Source organism: Capricornis sumatraensis, chromosome 20, assembly GCF_032405125.1.
Source record: "Capricornis sumatraensis isolate serow.1 chromosome 20, serow.2, whole genome shotgun sequence".
Taxonomy (NCBI): Eukaryota; Metazoa; Chordata; class Mammalia; order Artiodactyla; family Bovidae; genus Capricornis; species Capricornis sumatraensis.
Genome location: NC_091088.1, coordinates 64,194,288 through 64,210,634, shown reverse-complemented (window position 1 = coordinate 64,210,634; position 16,347 = coordinate 64,194,288). Strand labels below are relative to the sequence as shown.

The 16,347-nt window shown below is 39.8% G+C and overlaps 1 protein-coding gene across 1 annotated transcript; it reads right to left on the bottom strand.

The window, feature by feature from the left end:
- Positions 1-312: 312 nt before the first annotated feature.
- On the bottom strand, positions 313-16,212 carry LOC138096904 (zinc finger protein 480-like). Its single transcript, XM_068993146.1, has 7 exons — positions 15,922-16,212; positions 14,906-15,065; positions 5,355-5,889; positions 5,095-5,270; positions 4,683-5,010; positions 4,266-4,598; positions 313-499 (listed from the first exon to the last, which is right to left on the bottom strand). The coding sequence occupies exons 1-7, from the start codon at positions 16,210-16,212 to the stop codon at positions 313-315; spliced, it is 2,010 nt and encodes a 669-aa protein (XP_068849247.1).
- Between the last annotated feature and the right edge of the window lie 135 nt (positions 16,213-16,347).

Sequence of the window (16,347 nt, the reverse complement as noted above, 5' to 3'; positions counted from 1 at the left end):
GATGTTGCCACACTCATGATATTTGTATGGTTTCTCAGTAAGATGAATTCTCTGACCAACAGTAGGGCGTGAATTTTGAACTTTGAAGACTTCTACCATATACCACATTCACATACGTTTCTCTCATGTATGGATTTTCTCATGTTTAGTGAGTGCTGAGACCTGAGTAAAGGATTTTCCACACTTGAAACATTTGAAAGCTTTCTCTATGTGTATTCTGCGATAACTTGTAAGGTGTGACTTTCGACTGAAGAACTTGCCACACTCATCACATCTGAAAGGTCTCTCTCCAGTATGAATTCTCTAATGAAGTCAAAGATGTGTTTTTTGACCAAAGACTCTTCCACACTCAGCACATTTGTAAGGTTTCTCTCCAGTATGAACTGTCTGATGAGTTAAAAGGATTGACTTAACATGAAAGGCCTTGACACACTCATCACATTGGTAAGGTTTCTCTCCAGTATGAACCCTCTGATGACCAGCAAGGTGTGCATTTCGGCTGAAGACTTTGTCACATACAACACATTTAAATAATTTCTTTTCTGTATGAATTTTCTGATGTTTCCTGAGGTTTCAGCTGTCAGTAAAGGCTGCAGGCGACAGAATGAAACACCAACACTGCAGAGTGGTTTGAATCTTTTTACTTTACAACTGCTGCTTCTTGCAGCTGCTTTACATCTTTTGCACAACAATCTACAGGGCAAGTTGCCAAACACCATAATCCAGCGACTATACAGTGCACAGGCATGGGGCGAGATAACCTTTACCTTAACTTATTTACTGCAGCTAAGACTTTTTCGGGAACTTCCTTATCAACTTAGAATCCATTTTGTCCCTGGGTCTGTTCCTTTTGAGGAATCAGAAACATCCTTGTGTGTAAGAAATGTTCTTTTCCCAAGGGAACAGAGGATTCTTGACTGAACATCTCATTTGCAAGAATGTTTAGCCCTGGTTGAGAGTCTCATTTGCAAGCACTTCTCAACCTTCCTTATACTTTGTTCCCTACACTGGGCAGAACATCTTGTTTGCAAGAATGTTCAGCCCTGGTTGAGAGTCTCGTTTGCAAGCACTTCTCAACCTACCTTATACCTTGTTCCCTACATCTCCCCCTTTCTTTTCTTGAAGGTGCTGAATAAGAACTTGAATACTCAAAGCTGCTTCTTTCAATTGTTAGCAACAATTAACAAAGTATTCACAAAGGATGTTGTTAACAATGTAGATACATGCCCTAAAGGACTGAGGTTATCTAATCCTTCTTGAAGACTCTTCAGTATATCAGAACCAAGAATATCAGGCAGCGTCTTACTAAAAGTTGACAATATAGTTTGTTCCAATTCCATAATTTTAGCAGTTAAATTCTGGTGTCCCACTAAAGATCTTTTCACTTTTTCCCAACTCTCACTCATATTAAAGGGAACAGGGGTTACACATAGGTGGGATGAGTTCCAATCACATTTTAACACATTTTTTGTAGCTAACACAGTCACTTGATCTCCTAACCAGGAAACAGTGTGTTGTAAATTCAATACATCAGTAGCCAATTGAGAGTCCAAATCATGCTGTTGTTGCTACAATAAATGAGCATCTTTATGCCCCTCCCTGACAAAATCAGCAGTCTGTATGCCCTGATGCAAAGCAAGACCTGCTACAGTTGCTGTTGCTGTTACTGAAGCCACAGTGAGAACTGATGCGATGACGATGCCAAGCATTCTTCGGGATCGATGGAGAAGAGTTTGTACAGCATTCACAAGATGAGTGACAGCAAACGAGTCCGACCAAGGTCGAGTAAGATTAACAGGTAACCAGAGTTCAGTCCGTGCTTTCACAATAATCAAAGAGTAATTACTGGAATGGACCATCTTGTTTTCAACATTTTCCCACCAGGAATGGTTTATACGTTGAGTTAAGTTACAATCAGAACATGATATAACTCCTAAAATTTCATTCCAAATCCATTGTCCATACAGTAAAGAATAAGAAAATTTTACACATGCTATAGCAGAGTAAGATTTATTAATAGGCAAATGAACTTGAAACAGCCCTCTAGGATCATTAATATTCAAAGTAAAGTTTCCTGTCCAAATAGTAAGGTTAACTGACACTGCCCATGATTATACACTGGAATAGTAAAAGCAAATTTATTTCTATCTTTTATTTGCAAAGGAATAGTAAAAAAGCAATCCTTCAAATCTAAAACCATCAAAAACCAATTCTGTGGAATCAAAGCAGGAGAAGGGAGACCTAATTGCAAAGCTCCAATAGGTTCTATACATTTGTTAACTTCCCTTAAATCAGTCAACATTCTCCATTTACCAGATTTTTTCTTAATGACAAAAACAGGAGAATTCCAAGCAGACGTGGAAGGTTCCATATGGCCAGATTGAAGCTGTTCTTCTACTAATTGTTCTAAAGCCTCAAGCTTCACTTTTGGAAGTGGCCACTGCTCAACCCATTTAGGGACATCAGTTAACCATTTCAATGGGAGAGCTCAAGGAATCTGAGCAGTGGCTGCAAGTTTTCCGACGAGATGGTGAGTGTTGTTCCTAAAGAAAGTAAAAGATCTCTTCCCCAGATATTAATAGGTGTATTAACAATGTAAAAAGAAATAACTACTTTTTTTCCATTAGACAATTGGCATGACAAAGGTTGAGCGCTTCTCCACACATCTGCTATAGATCCTAAGCCTGTTAAAACAAGAGGACTTTTTTCTTTTTTCCAGTCATTAGGCCACTGCTGGAGAGAAATAACCGAAACATCTGCTCCTGTATCCACTAATCCTTCAAACTGTCTATCTTCAATAATCAGTGACATTAAAGGACGAGAGTCATTAATAAGCATTTCCCAAAATATACTTTGTCCTGTACTTCCAAAACCACTGACTCTCTCTCCCTACCTCAGCCTTGTCGACAGCTACTGGAAATAGGGATGCATAAGGTGGTGCAGAAGGGTTAACAGCCTTGGAAGTTTGTTTTCTATTTAATAAAACCTTCCAAAAGGCAGTGGTCATTGCCTCTATAGAATCTGAATCCTCCCCCAAACTCACATCTCTGTCTGTCTCTGTGAATGAATCTGTACTGTCATCCGGAGGTTTGGGCGGAGGCCAAGGTGAAGCCCCCTCCTCACATTTGCCTTCCTTCTCCTCACCTACAGGCACATACTCATACAGGGAATCATCCTTAAGAGAACATGAGACAGCCTCACCATCAGCAGCCATTAATTTTAAAGCTTGCATTATGGCGCTACATAGAGTCCACAGCCTTAAAGGAATCACATTTCCTTTTTGATGTTGCTTTCTCAAGTTCTTCTATAGCACTTTCCATTCCTTCAAATTCAGCTGTACTTTTGTTTGATATTGAAACCAATAGCAATGCTGCTCTATGAGGCAGAACAACTTATTCAAACGGCGAGTAGACGTTGTAATTCCTATAGAATGCAGGAGCCCCTTAACCAGCTCCATATATTGTGATTTTAAAGACGGGGAATTCCCCATGGTTTTTTCTTTTTCTTTTCTCTTTTTTCTGTTCTTTTTCTCTTATTTTCTTTTTCCCAAAAGTCCCCCTTTCAGCATCTCGCCCTGGGGTGCTTACCCTTTCGGTTCTTTTCTTTTTTTCTTTTTGCCGAAAGTCCCCCTTTCAGCGTTTTGCCCTGGGGTGCTTACCCTTTCGGTTTGGTTGTGCCCCACGCTGGGCGCCAGATGCTGGCGACGGAATGAAACACCAACACTGCAGAGTGGTTTGAATCTTTTTACTTTACAACTGCTGCTTCTTGCAGCTGCTTTACTTTGTATCTTTTGCACAACAATCTACAGGGCAAGTTGCCAAAAACCATAATTCAGCGACTACATAGTGCCCAGGCACAGGGTGAGATAACCTTTACCTTAACTTATTTACTGCAGCTAAGACTTTTTCGGGAACTTCCTTATCAACTTAGAATCCGTTTTGTCCCAGGGTCTGTTCCTTTTGAGGAATCAAAGAAACATCCTTGTGTGCAATAAATGTTCTTTCCCCACGGGAACAGAGGATTCTTGACTGAACATCTCGTTTGCAAGAATGTTCAGCCCTTGTTGAGAGTCTCCTCAACCTTCCTTATACCTTGTTCCCTACATCAGGCCTTGCCACACTCCTCACATTTGTAACGTTTCTCTCCAGTATGAACTGTCTGATGACTTGAAAGGATTGACTTTACACGAAAGCTGTTGCCACACTCATCACATTTGTCCTTGCTTCTCTCCAGTATGAACTGTCTGATGACTTAAAAGCATTGACTTTACATGAAAGGTCTTGCCACACTCATCGCATTTGTAAGGTTTCTCTCCAGTATGAACTGTCTGATGCCTAAAAATGGTTGACTTTAGACGAAAGGTCTTGCCACACTCATCACATTTGTAGGGTTTCTCACCAGTATGAACTGTCTGATGACTTATAAGGAAGGTTTTAAGACGAAAGGCCTTGCCACACTCATCACATTTGTAAGGTTTCTCTCCAGTATGAATTGTCTGATGCCTTAAAAGGACTGACTTTACACAAAAGGCTTTGCCACACTCATCACATTTGTAATGTTTCTCTCTAGTATGAACCCTCTGATGACCAGCAAGGTGTACATTTCGTCTAAAGATTGTGTCACATATATCACATTTAAATAATTTCTTTCTTGTATGCATTTTCTTATGGCTCCTAAGGTATGAGCTGTGAGTAAAGGCCTTGCCACACTCATCACATTTGTAAGGTTTCTCTGCAGTATGAACTGTCTGATGCCTAAAAATGGTTGACTTTAGACGAAAGGCCTCGCCACACTCATCACATTTGTAAGGTTTCTCACCAGTATGAACTGTCTGATGACTTATAAGGAAGGTTTTAACACGAAAGCCCTTGCCACACTCATCACATTTGTAAGGTTTCTCTCCAGTATGAAGTCTCTTATGACTTATTAACTGTGAAGAGTAACTATACTGCTTGCCACATTCATTACATTTGTAAGGTTTCTCTCCAGTATGAACCCTCTGATGAACAGCAAGGTCTGCATTTCGGCTGCAGACTTTGTCACATATATCACATTTAAATAATTTCATTCCTATATGAATTTTCTGATGTCTCCTGAGGGTTGATCTGTGAGAAAAGACTTTGCCACACTCATCACATTTGTAAGGTTTCTCTCCAGTATGAACCCTCTGATGACCAGCAAGGTTTTCATTTCGGCTGAAGACTTTGTCACATGTATCACATTTAAATTTCTGTCCTGCATGAATTTTCTGATGTCTCCTGAGGTTTGAGCTGTGAGTAAAGGCCTTGCCACACTTATCACATTTGTAAGGTTTGTCTCCAGTATGAACTGTCTGATGACTTAAAAGGACTGACTTTACACGAAAGGCCTTGCCACACTCATCACATTTGTAAGGTTTTTCCCTGTGTGCTTTGAGGTCTTGCAATACTACTGAAGGATTCATAAAATCATTCCCATATATATTAGAAACACTGGTTTGGACACAAGGAGGAATTCTTTGAAGTGCTGAAAATGAGAAACTGTTGTCGACAGACCTCTCAACGCTATTATATTCAGAAATTATCCTGCCAGTTTGAAGTATCTGCAGTTTCTCCTGAGACTTAAATCCAAGCCTGTTTCCAAAGGGCTTGATTCCTGCATCCTTTCCATCATATGAATCTCTTCCATCAGTCACACTTCCATTAAGGCTTACAGGTGTGCCTTTGTAATTTCTTTTGTCATCTCTCCCCTGACACTCAAAGTCACACATATTTTCCTGACTTTCCCAAAGATGAACATGTTTGATTTTACAGCTTTTAGGTCTTCCCAGCATCAATGTTTGGAATGTTTCTCGTTTATCACTGTTCACTTTGGGTTGGAAATCCTTGATCACATGTGTAGGAGAGATATCTACAAGATAAAAAGAACCACAGGTATCCTGCTCACAATAATTCAAAAATAAATCTTTCATGGTGAATATAGATTACACTAAAAGTAATACTTAACACCAAGTTATGAAACACCACAATGATGACCTTAAGTTTTTAGAAACACTAAAGGAATAGAATTCTTAACTTAAGAAAGCATGATAACATAAATTCACTGTTAAGGTAGCTTAGTTTTAAAAACCATATGCCAAACACACTCACATTGGACAATCTTATGCCAACTCTCAGAAACAGGAGTATTTTTCTACCAGGACCCCTAGGAACCTATCAATCAACAGTTGTCTCAAATTGAAAAGAAAAACATTACACTATCATTGTATTTTGTATACTTACTGTACATAAATAAATTCTAAACAATATATTACATATTGTGATAGTAAATAATCCAAAAGCAAGCTTACGCAAGTAACTATACATAATTGGTTGTTTACAATTGAAAACAAATGAGAAAATGAAGAATATGACTAAAACAATTTTTTGGAAACAACATAGTTTTCTAAATCTGCTATAGAACTACATACCCAAAAAGAAAAGGCATTTTACAATGTTAACAAGTAGTATGTGTCAGCTGTATTGCAGAATATATGCTAAAAGACCATCATCTGTAAATGACACATAAATTAAGATGTAAAATAGTCACCAGTTTTCTAACAGCCAATAATCAAAGCAATGCATACCTATATTGTTGTTTAGTCGCTCAGTCATGTCTGACTCTTTGCGACCCCATGGACTGTAGCCCACCGGACTCCTCTGTCCATGGGATTTCCCAGGCAAGAATAATGGAGTGGGTTGCCATTTCCTTCTCCATGGGATCTTCTTGACTCAGGGATCAAACCTGCATCTTCTGCATTAGCAGGTGAATTCTTTACCACTGAGCCACCAAGGAAGGCTTCTCTCTAGCCATGCACTATTCTTAATTACCTGGTTTAATGGCACCAAAATATAATAAATAAAAAGTGAGTGCTTTGGGTATTTATTGACTAGGGTCAGACACAATATTGCTGAAAAATGTTGCAAGTGAAAAGCATACAAGATATAATGTAGTTGAGGTCTGACAGACAACAAAATTCTGTAAAGCAATTATACTTCAATTATAAAATTAATAAAATTTTAAAAAGATATAATGTAGATAACATCATATCATAAAGAACATGAGAGAATATAGATATTACATTTTTTAAACAAAAGTAAATTTTGAGTATTTACTATAAAACATGCACTACTGTAAGCCAACCAACAGCACTAATTTGCTTTGAAAGGCTTGAGGTAAATTAACATGTTTTTCTCTAATCAGAGCAGGAGACACACCCAATTGGTGCACAAAGTGGTAATAGAAACAGGATATGAATCTGAACATACAGACTGAGAAAACTTATTTGTAAACATGACCACCCACTGAATAAATAGATTACAAAATATTAAAAAAAAATACAAGGAACTTGGAAAGAAAATATCAAGGAAGATACAATACAGAAGTAGTCTGTTTAACTATTATTCAACCATCCCATCTAGAAATGGGTTGTGAGTCATCATGGATGCACAGAGTGATTTAGGTCATGTCCTGAGAAACTTGTTCAATAAATGACCAGAGATTATCTTTACAGTGAGAGTATGTAAAAGGTGGAGGGATGTGGTAGGTAAGAACGATGTTTCCGTCCATATCAAAGTACTATGTGAGGAATGGTCAGGACGAAGAAAGGGTCTGCGTGGAGCATAGGGTACACAGGTTTATGTCAGATATCAGCTTGTGACTGCCATGTCTTTGTGAAAATAACTGAGAGCGCAAACTAACATACTGACCTTAAAAGAAAAGAACTGGTTCAGCAAGTTCATGGGCATTATACTATGGGCATGGGACAGAAACAAGAGAGATTTTAAAAGTGACTGTGATATATGGAGAAAGCAGGATAATACCTGTTATACTATTTACAACGCAATGTATCCAACTGTGAATTTTTTAAGTTACAATGGAATGCTTATATTCAAGAAAAGCATATACAATATTCCAGGATATTGTGTAAGAATCTTATTAGCAGAAATCAGAAGGAAAATCCAGGAAAAGGCTATCTAAACCTGGGTTCCTCTGCCAAGCATGATTAACCTCTCTATTGGACATTTACTTCGTTTCTTCTTCCACACATGTTCATCTCAAGATCGAGGAGCATCAAAGGAGGGACTGAAACTGACTCTGGAGGACCTTCCCAGTTACAAAAGCCTTTCTGAGGCATCCAACACCTTTTTGTAGAAAAAGGTTTTATTCTCCTAGACCTCCCCTGAGTCCAAAAGAGCAGATTCAAACAGTTACTAACACATTAAAGGACATAAAAGGATCATACCATGAGCAAGTGGGATTTATTGCAGGGATGCAAGATTTCTCAATATCCACAAGTTAATCACTATGATACACCACAGTAACAGCTGAAGACTAAAAACCATATGATCATCAATAGATGCAGAAAAGTTTCTCACAAAATTCAAGTGCCATTTATGATAAAAACCCTTCAGAAAGTCAGCACAGATGGTCCCTACCTCAGCATGATTAAGACTGTATATGTCCAACACACAGCTAACATCATACTCAACAAGGAAAAACTGAAAGCATTCCCCTTAACAACATGAATAAGACAAGAATGTTCACTATTGCCACTTTTACTGGACAAATTTTTCGAAGTCCTAGCCACAACAGTCAGAAAAGAAAAATAAATAAAAGGAATTCAAGTAAAAAAAAAAAAGAAGAAGAAGAAAGAAGTAAAACTGTCACTATGATGCTATACACAGAAAATCCCGAAGAAGCCACCAGATGACTACTAGACCTTATCAATGAACAGAGTAAACTTGCTGGATACAAAATATATAGAAAACTGCTGCATGTCTATACACTAATAATGATACATGAGAAAGTAAAATTAATGAAACAATCCCATTCACCATCTCAGAGAAAAGAATAAAATTCTAAGGAATAAACCTACCTAAAAAGTCAAAAGAACTGTATTCATGAAACTATAAGATGCTGATGACTGATAGCAAAGATGACACAAACAGATGGAAACATATACTGTGTTCTTGGATTGAAAGAAATAACAGTCAAAATGACCATACTATCCAAGGCAATCTACATATTCAATGCAACTCTTATCAAATTAACAACGACATATTTCATAAAACAAAGAAAAACTTAATTTGTACCAAAATACAAAAGACTCTGATATCTAAATCAATCTTGAGAAGGAAGAACAGAGCTGGAGGAATCATGTTCCCTGAGTTCAGACCATACTACAAACTTATAGTCATCAGAGTAAAAGTGAAGTCGCTCAGTCATGTCTGACTCTTTGCGACCCCATGGACTGTAGCCTACCCAGTTCCTCTGTCCATGGGATTTTCCAGGCAAGAATACTGAAGTGAGTTGCCATTTCCTTCTCCAGAGATCTTCTGGACTTAGGGATTGCACCTGGGTCTCCTGCATTGTAGGCAGACACTTTACCGTCTGAGCCACCAGGGAAGTGGTATGATGATGGCACAAAACAGAAACACAGATCAGTAGAACAGGACAGAAAACCCAGAAATAAACCAATTTACTTAGAGTCAATTATTCTATATAACAAGGAAGAAAGAATATAGAATGAAGAAGTCTCTTTAATAAGTGACGCTGGGATAAATGGATAGTTACATGAAAAAGAATGAAATTACAACATTCTCTAACACTACATACAAAAATAAACTCAAAATGTGTTAAACATCTAAATGCAAGACCAGATACTATGAAATTCATAGTGGAAAACAAATGCAAAACACTGACATAAATGTCAGCAAAATTTTTTTGAATCTATCTCTTGGAGTCATGGTAATAAAAGCAAAATCAAACAAATGAGACCTAATTAAATTTAAAACCTTTTTGCAAAGCGAAGGAAACCAAAAAAAAGAACAAAAATACAACTTTTGGACTACGAGACTATATAGGCAAATGATGCTCCCTATCAGGGATTTATTTCCAAAATATGCAAACAGTTCATACAGCTTAATATAAAACAAACAAACAAACAACCCAATCAAAAACTGGGCAGAAGATCAAAACAGGTATTTCTCCAAAGGAGACAAACAGATGACCAACAGTCACCTGAAAAGATGTTTGATGTCTCTACTTAGGAGAGAAATGCAAATCAAAACCACAAAATAGTATCACCTCACACTGGTCAGAATGACCACCACCAAAAAGTCTACAAACAATAAATGCTTGAGAGGGTGTGGAGAAAAGAGAACCCTCCTACACTGTTGGAAGGAACATAAATTGGTACTGCCACTTTGGAGGATAGCATGGAGGTTCCATAAAGAACTAACTATAGAGCTATCACATGAATCAGCAATTCCAACCCTGGGCATATATCCAGAAAGGATGAAAACGAATTCAAAATGACACATGCACCCCAATGTTTTAGTAGCACTATTTACATGAGGCAAAACATGGCAGCAACCTAAATGTTCACTGACAGACAAAGGGATAAAGAATATGTGGTACCTACATGGGAAATATTGTGAAGTGAAAGTAGCTCAGCCACGTCCAACTCTTTAAGATCCCATGGCCTGCAGCCTGCAAACTGCCCTGTTTATGAAATTCTCCAGGCAAGAACACTGGAGTGGGTTGCCACCTCCACAGCATAAAACACAATGAAGTAATGCCTTTTGCAGCAATATAGACAGACTTAGGGAGTATTCTAAGTGAAATCAGACAGAGAAAGACAAATATCATGGGATATTATATGTTGAACTGAAACAAATGACACAAATGAACTTATTCACAAAATAAACTCACCAGCATAAGAAACAAACTTACGGTTACCAAAGGGGATAGTGCAGGATGGTGGCTGGGGCAGGAAACGGAGAGATAAATTAGGAGTCCGAAGATATACAAACTAATATATATTCTGCAAGCCAGGCTTCGGCAATACGTGAACCGTGAACTTCCTGATGTTCAAGCTGGTTTTAGAAAAGGCATAGGAACCAGAGATCAAATTGCCAACATCCGCTGGATCATCAAGAAAGCAAGAGCGTTCCAGAAAAACATCTATTTCTGCTTTATTGACTATGCCAAAGCCTTCGACTGTGTGGATCACATGAAACTGTGGAAAATTCTGAAAGAGATGGGAATACCAGACCACCTGACCTGCCTCTTAAGAAATCTGTATGCAGGTCAGGAAGCAACAGGTAGAACTGGACATGGAACAACAGACTGGTTCCAAATAGGAAAACGAGTACGTCAAGGCTGTATATTGTCACCACGCTTATTTAACTTATGTGCAGAGTACATCGTGAGAAACGCTGGACTGGAAGAGGCACAAGCTGGAATCAAGATTGCCGGGAGAAATATCAATAACCTCAGATATGCAGATGACACCACCCTTATGGCAGAAAGTGAAGAGGAGCTAAAAAGCCTCTTGATGAAAGTGAAAGAGGAGAGCGAAAATGTTGGCTTAAAGCTCAACATTCAGCAAACGAAGATCATGGCATCCGGTCCCATCACTTTATGGGAAATAGATGGGGAAACAGTGGAAAACAGTGTCAGACTTTGTTTTTTGGGGCTCCAAAATCACTGCGGATGGTGACTGCAGCCATGAAATTGAAAGACACTTACTCCTTGGAAGAAAAGTTATGACCAACCTAGATACCATATTCAAAAGCAGAGACATAACTTTGCCGACTGAGGTCCGTCTAATCAAGGCTATGGTTTTTCCTGTGGTCATGTATGGATGTGAGAATTGGACTGTGAAGAAGGCTGAGTGTCGAAGACTTGATGCTTTTGAACTGTGGTGTTGGAGAAGACTCTTGAGAGTCCATTGGACTGCAAGGAGATCCAACCAGTCCATTCTGAAGGAGATCAAACCTTGGATTTCTTTGGAAGGAATGATGCTAAAGCTGAAACTCCAGTTTTGGCCATGTCATGAGAAGAGCTGACTCACTGGAAAAGACGCTGATGCTGGGAGGGATTGGGGGCGGGAGGAGAAGGGGACGACAGAGGATGAGATGGCTGGATGGCATCACGGACTCAATGGATGTGGGTTTGGGTGAATTCCAGAGGATGGTGCTGAACAGGGAGGCCTGGTGTGCTGCAATTCATGGGGTCGCAGAGTCGGACATGACTGAGTGACTGAACTGAACTGAATATATATATAAAATAGATAAACAACAAGAACCTACGATATAGCTCAGGGAACTATATTAAGTATCTTGTGAATTGCTGTATACCTGAAACACAACATTGTAAGTTAACTATACCTAACAAGGGGAGAAGGAAATGGCAACCCACTCCATCATTCTTGCTTGGAGAATCCCAGGGACAGAGGAGACTGGTGGGCTGCTGTGTATGGTGTTGCACATGCATTGGAGAAGAAAATGGAAACCCACTCCAGAGTTCTTTCCTGGAGAATCCCAGGGACAGAGGAGCCTGGTGGGCTGCCGTCTGTGGGGTTGCACAAAGTCGGACATGACTGACGCGATTTAGCAGCAGCATACCTAAAAAGAATGGTTAAAACAAAAACAAAAACACCTCTTCCGGAGATATTCAAACAATGTTTCACAAGGGTATAAAAACGACTAAATGCTGGAAGCAGTCTATGAAATAAGACATGTTGACAAAACTGAATACCCACCAGCAAAAGAATTTACTTGAAACATTATCTTACACTATAGACAAAAACAAACTCAAAATGGTTCAAAGACCTAAACCTAAGTCCCAAATGTATAAAACTCCTAGAAGTAAACACGCAGGAAATGTTTCTGGAAATTGGACCCACAAATGATTTACCAGATGTACAGGCCACAAAATAATACCAGATATTAATAACTTGAACTATATCAAAATTATAAACTACAGCCATGAAATTAAAAGACGCTTACTCCTTGGAAGGAAAGTTGTGACCAACCTAGATAGCATATTCAAAAGCAGGGGCATTAACATTACTTCCCCAACAAACGTCCATCGAGTCAAGGCTATGGTTTTTCCAGTGCTCAGGTATGGATGTCAGAGTTGGACTGTGAAGAAAGCTGAGTGCCAAAGAATTGATGCCTTTGAACTGTGGTGTTGGAGAAGACTCTTGAGAGTCCCTTGGACTGCAAGGAGATCAAACTAGTCATCCTAAACAAGATCAGTCCTGGGTGTTCATTGGAAGGACTGATGCTGAAGCTGAAACTCCAATACTTTGGCCACCTCAGGGGAAGATTTGACTCATTGGAAAAGACCCTGATGTGGGGAGGGATTGGGGGCAGGAACAGAAAGGGATGACAGAGGCTGAGATGGCTAGATGGCATCACCAACTCGATGCACGAGTTTGAGTAAACTCTAGGGGTTGGTGATGAACAGGGAAGCCTGGTGTGCTGCGATTCATGGGGTAACAAAGAGTCAGACATGACTGAGCAACTGAACTGAACTGAACTATGCATTAAAGTACAGTGAGTTTGAAAAGACAATCAACAGTAAAAGAGAAAATATGTGGAAATCATACATCTGATAGTAAATGAGTATAAAGAATATATAAAGAATTTTAAGAGGGACTGAGATCACCAGTTCTGCCGTAGGGATCATTCCCCAATCAACCATCCAACGGGTTGCAAATACAAAACAGAAACAGTAAGAGTAACACAGAACTTTGAACTCAATGATAAAATAAAAAAATACTGACAATGCACAGAACAACAGTGCAACCAATAGCCCCATAGATATGAGACTGTGAACTTGGACAAAGTTGTCCTGGGATAAATTCCCATACCATTTACAGAGGCTAAAATATATGCTCCTTGATACACATCAACAACACTGTCATGGTGCCCTTGACAGAGTCTCCAAAGCCAGAAAATAACCTGGAAAGATGTATCAGGCTCTCGTGATACTTTCTCTCTCATAATCCTAGAACATACTGACCACTCTACTGGATAGCTTCAAGTGGTGAGTTTGTGCAGAGCAAGAAAATAACATTAGGACTAGTGTCTGCTAGTAAATCCACTCCACAGAGACTCAGCAGAGGCTGCCAATTAAACATAGGTGGATTATCACAGCAAGGAAACCAGATAAACTTTCAGACCCTCAGGGATATATTTCAAAGAAATTTAGATGGTAAAATGATACAAAGTAAGGAGAATGTAACATCGGGAACAGCTGACATTCCCAGACTGGGTAGAGCAGCACAAAAGTAAAAATAATACAACATGAAGGTCAGACATTACAGCATCTTGAGATGGGACCATGCGCTCGACCTACAGACGGCAAGCTAAGAGCCTGCGAGATTCACATATGCTCCCCTCGTAGAATCTAGGATCAAAAAGACAATCTCTCTAGCTACTCTCCTTACATTTTCCTAAGTAACAACCACAGCGGAGCCACTCCACCAGCTTGTCCCACTCCTAAACAGAAAAAAAACAGCCCTTTTGAGATACTCATTCTTCTTTATATGTTGTATTTTTGGCTATTTTTACATCACTCCCCACTATCCAGAGCTTTTTCTCAGGCTCCAATGTGAAGATAATATTCAGATCAGAAACAGAAATTCTGAGACTCATCTGGTGATCCAGTGGTTAAGACTCTCACTTCCAATGCAGGGGGTGCAGGTTTGATTCTTAGGGAACTAAGATCCCACCTGCAGAATGGTGGAGCCAAAAAAAAAAGCAATTAAAAACAAATAAAAAGAAATAGATACTCAGGGTTATCAGAAGAAACAAATCTAAAGAGCTGTGGATTTTTTTAAACACTGAGCCAAAAGTCAAAAGGCAGAAAATAGGAAATCGGGTTTTTTGGTGTTTTTTTTTTTAACATTTGCCAGTGAGCTTTGTACATAATTAAGCTCTGGGACAACCTCAGATATGACATGAAACAGACACAGCATCTGAAGAGGGTCAGTTTAACCTTGTGAAGCTGTGTCATGCCCCAGTCACCAGAACTCTCAGATGAAAGACATCAAGGCCTCCCAAGGGGCACACAGGGAAAATGCAGATACCCAAGGGCAGCTCTGGAAGGAAGTCATCCTCACCCACAGACAGCAGGTTCCTGTAGGTCTCCAGCATCACGTCCCTGTATAAGGCCCTCTGAGCAGGGTCCAGGAATTCCCACTCCTCTTGAGTGAATTTGATGGCCACATCCTCAGAGGTCAGTCGTTCCTGAAATGAAACCACATGTCACCAAAAGGGCCATGAAAAGTTCTCATTTTCATGCAAAAGAGAAGGGGTACGGATTGACTTGGTTGAAGTATGTGTACTAACAGATCCATGAAGGGGTATCTGGAGAAATTATGCATCTCTTAATTTTAATTTCTTATGCTTTCTCATATGGCCTTATGAGATCCTCCAATTAATACAGATTTTTCATCACTGTTCAAAATCCATGAAATATATAAAAATAAAGCTCAACACTGTTTTGGCTATACAGAAGTGTCAGATATTATGTTCTACCCAGTGAGTGCAATTCATTATCTAGATGAGGTACAGCATGAGTGGTGTCTTCAGAGATGACAAAGTCCATGGCACTTTTAATGGGAAGGTCAAAAGTTTCAGTTATGACGTTGATAACAGCAGCAAGGACCAAAAGTGCCTGAGGCTTCCTGTTGCTCTAAATTACTGTAGTATTACTCTAAACATTAAATAAGTACTTTACAGGCAAGAACCCGTCATCAATATAATAGCTCATTAAAGAACCATCTGTTCCCACCTTACAGAAGAAAAACTGTGTCACAGACACTCTGAGAAACTTGACTCATATCAAGAAGGTAAGAAATATTACACGAAGCACCTGAACTCAGAGGCTTGGGCTCAGCAACTGAAGCTTAAGCATCTAACAGTTAAGTAATACAGAGAACATTGGAAGTCCTTTGACAGAGGGCTCCTAAAGAAAACTTGAAAGAAGTCCAAGGTGAGCCTCCTCCCTGCCCCTCTGTCTTCTCTGCAGGGGAAGCAGCTCTCGGGCCTCAGGCCTTCATCCCCTGAAAATGGATGGCCTTCATCCCCTGAAAATGGATGCCTGCGCCAAATTCGTCTCCACCTCCTCCCTGATCGGAAGAACCTCCTCCCTCTGTTGAGTGATCACTGTCCACAGTGGTGGTGAAGGACTGGAGACACTGACTGATGAGAGCCACAGCAGCTTGGCAGCCCCAGGTCCCCAGACCATCTCACTTATTCCTAGCCACAGCTTCCAAACCAGTGCCACTTCAAAGGACTCTGACACAGCAGCCAAGTTCCCTGGGGCTGGAACTGCCACAGCAGGGGTGGCTGGCTCCGGGGCTGGAAGTGGGACTGTGTTCGGGTGCTTCATCACTGTTATGCCAGGAACCCTGCTCTGATACAGTAGCTCTTCTACGCCATGGGCTTGGCCCTCTCAAAGGCTATGGGCTGTTTTGCCTGATGGTGGTCTAGCTCATCTTCTTCACGATGTGAAGGAGCTGTTTCC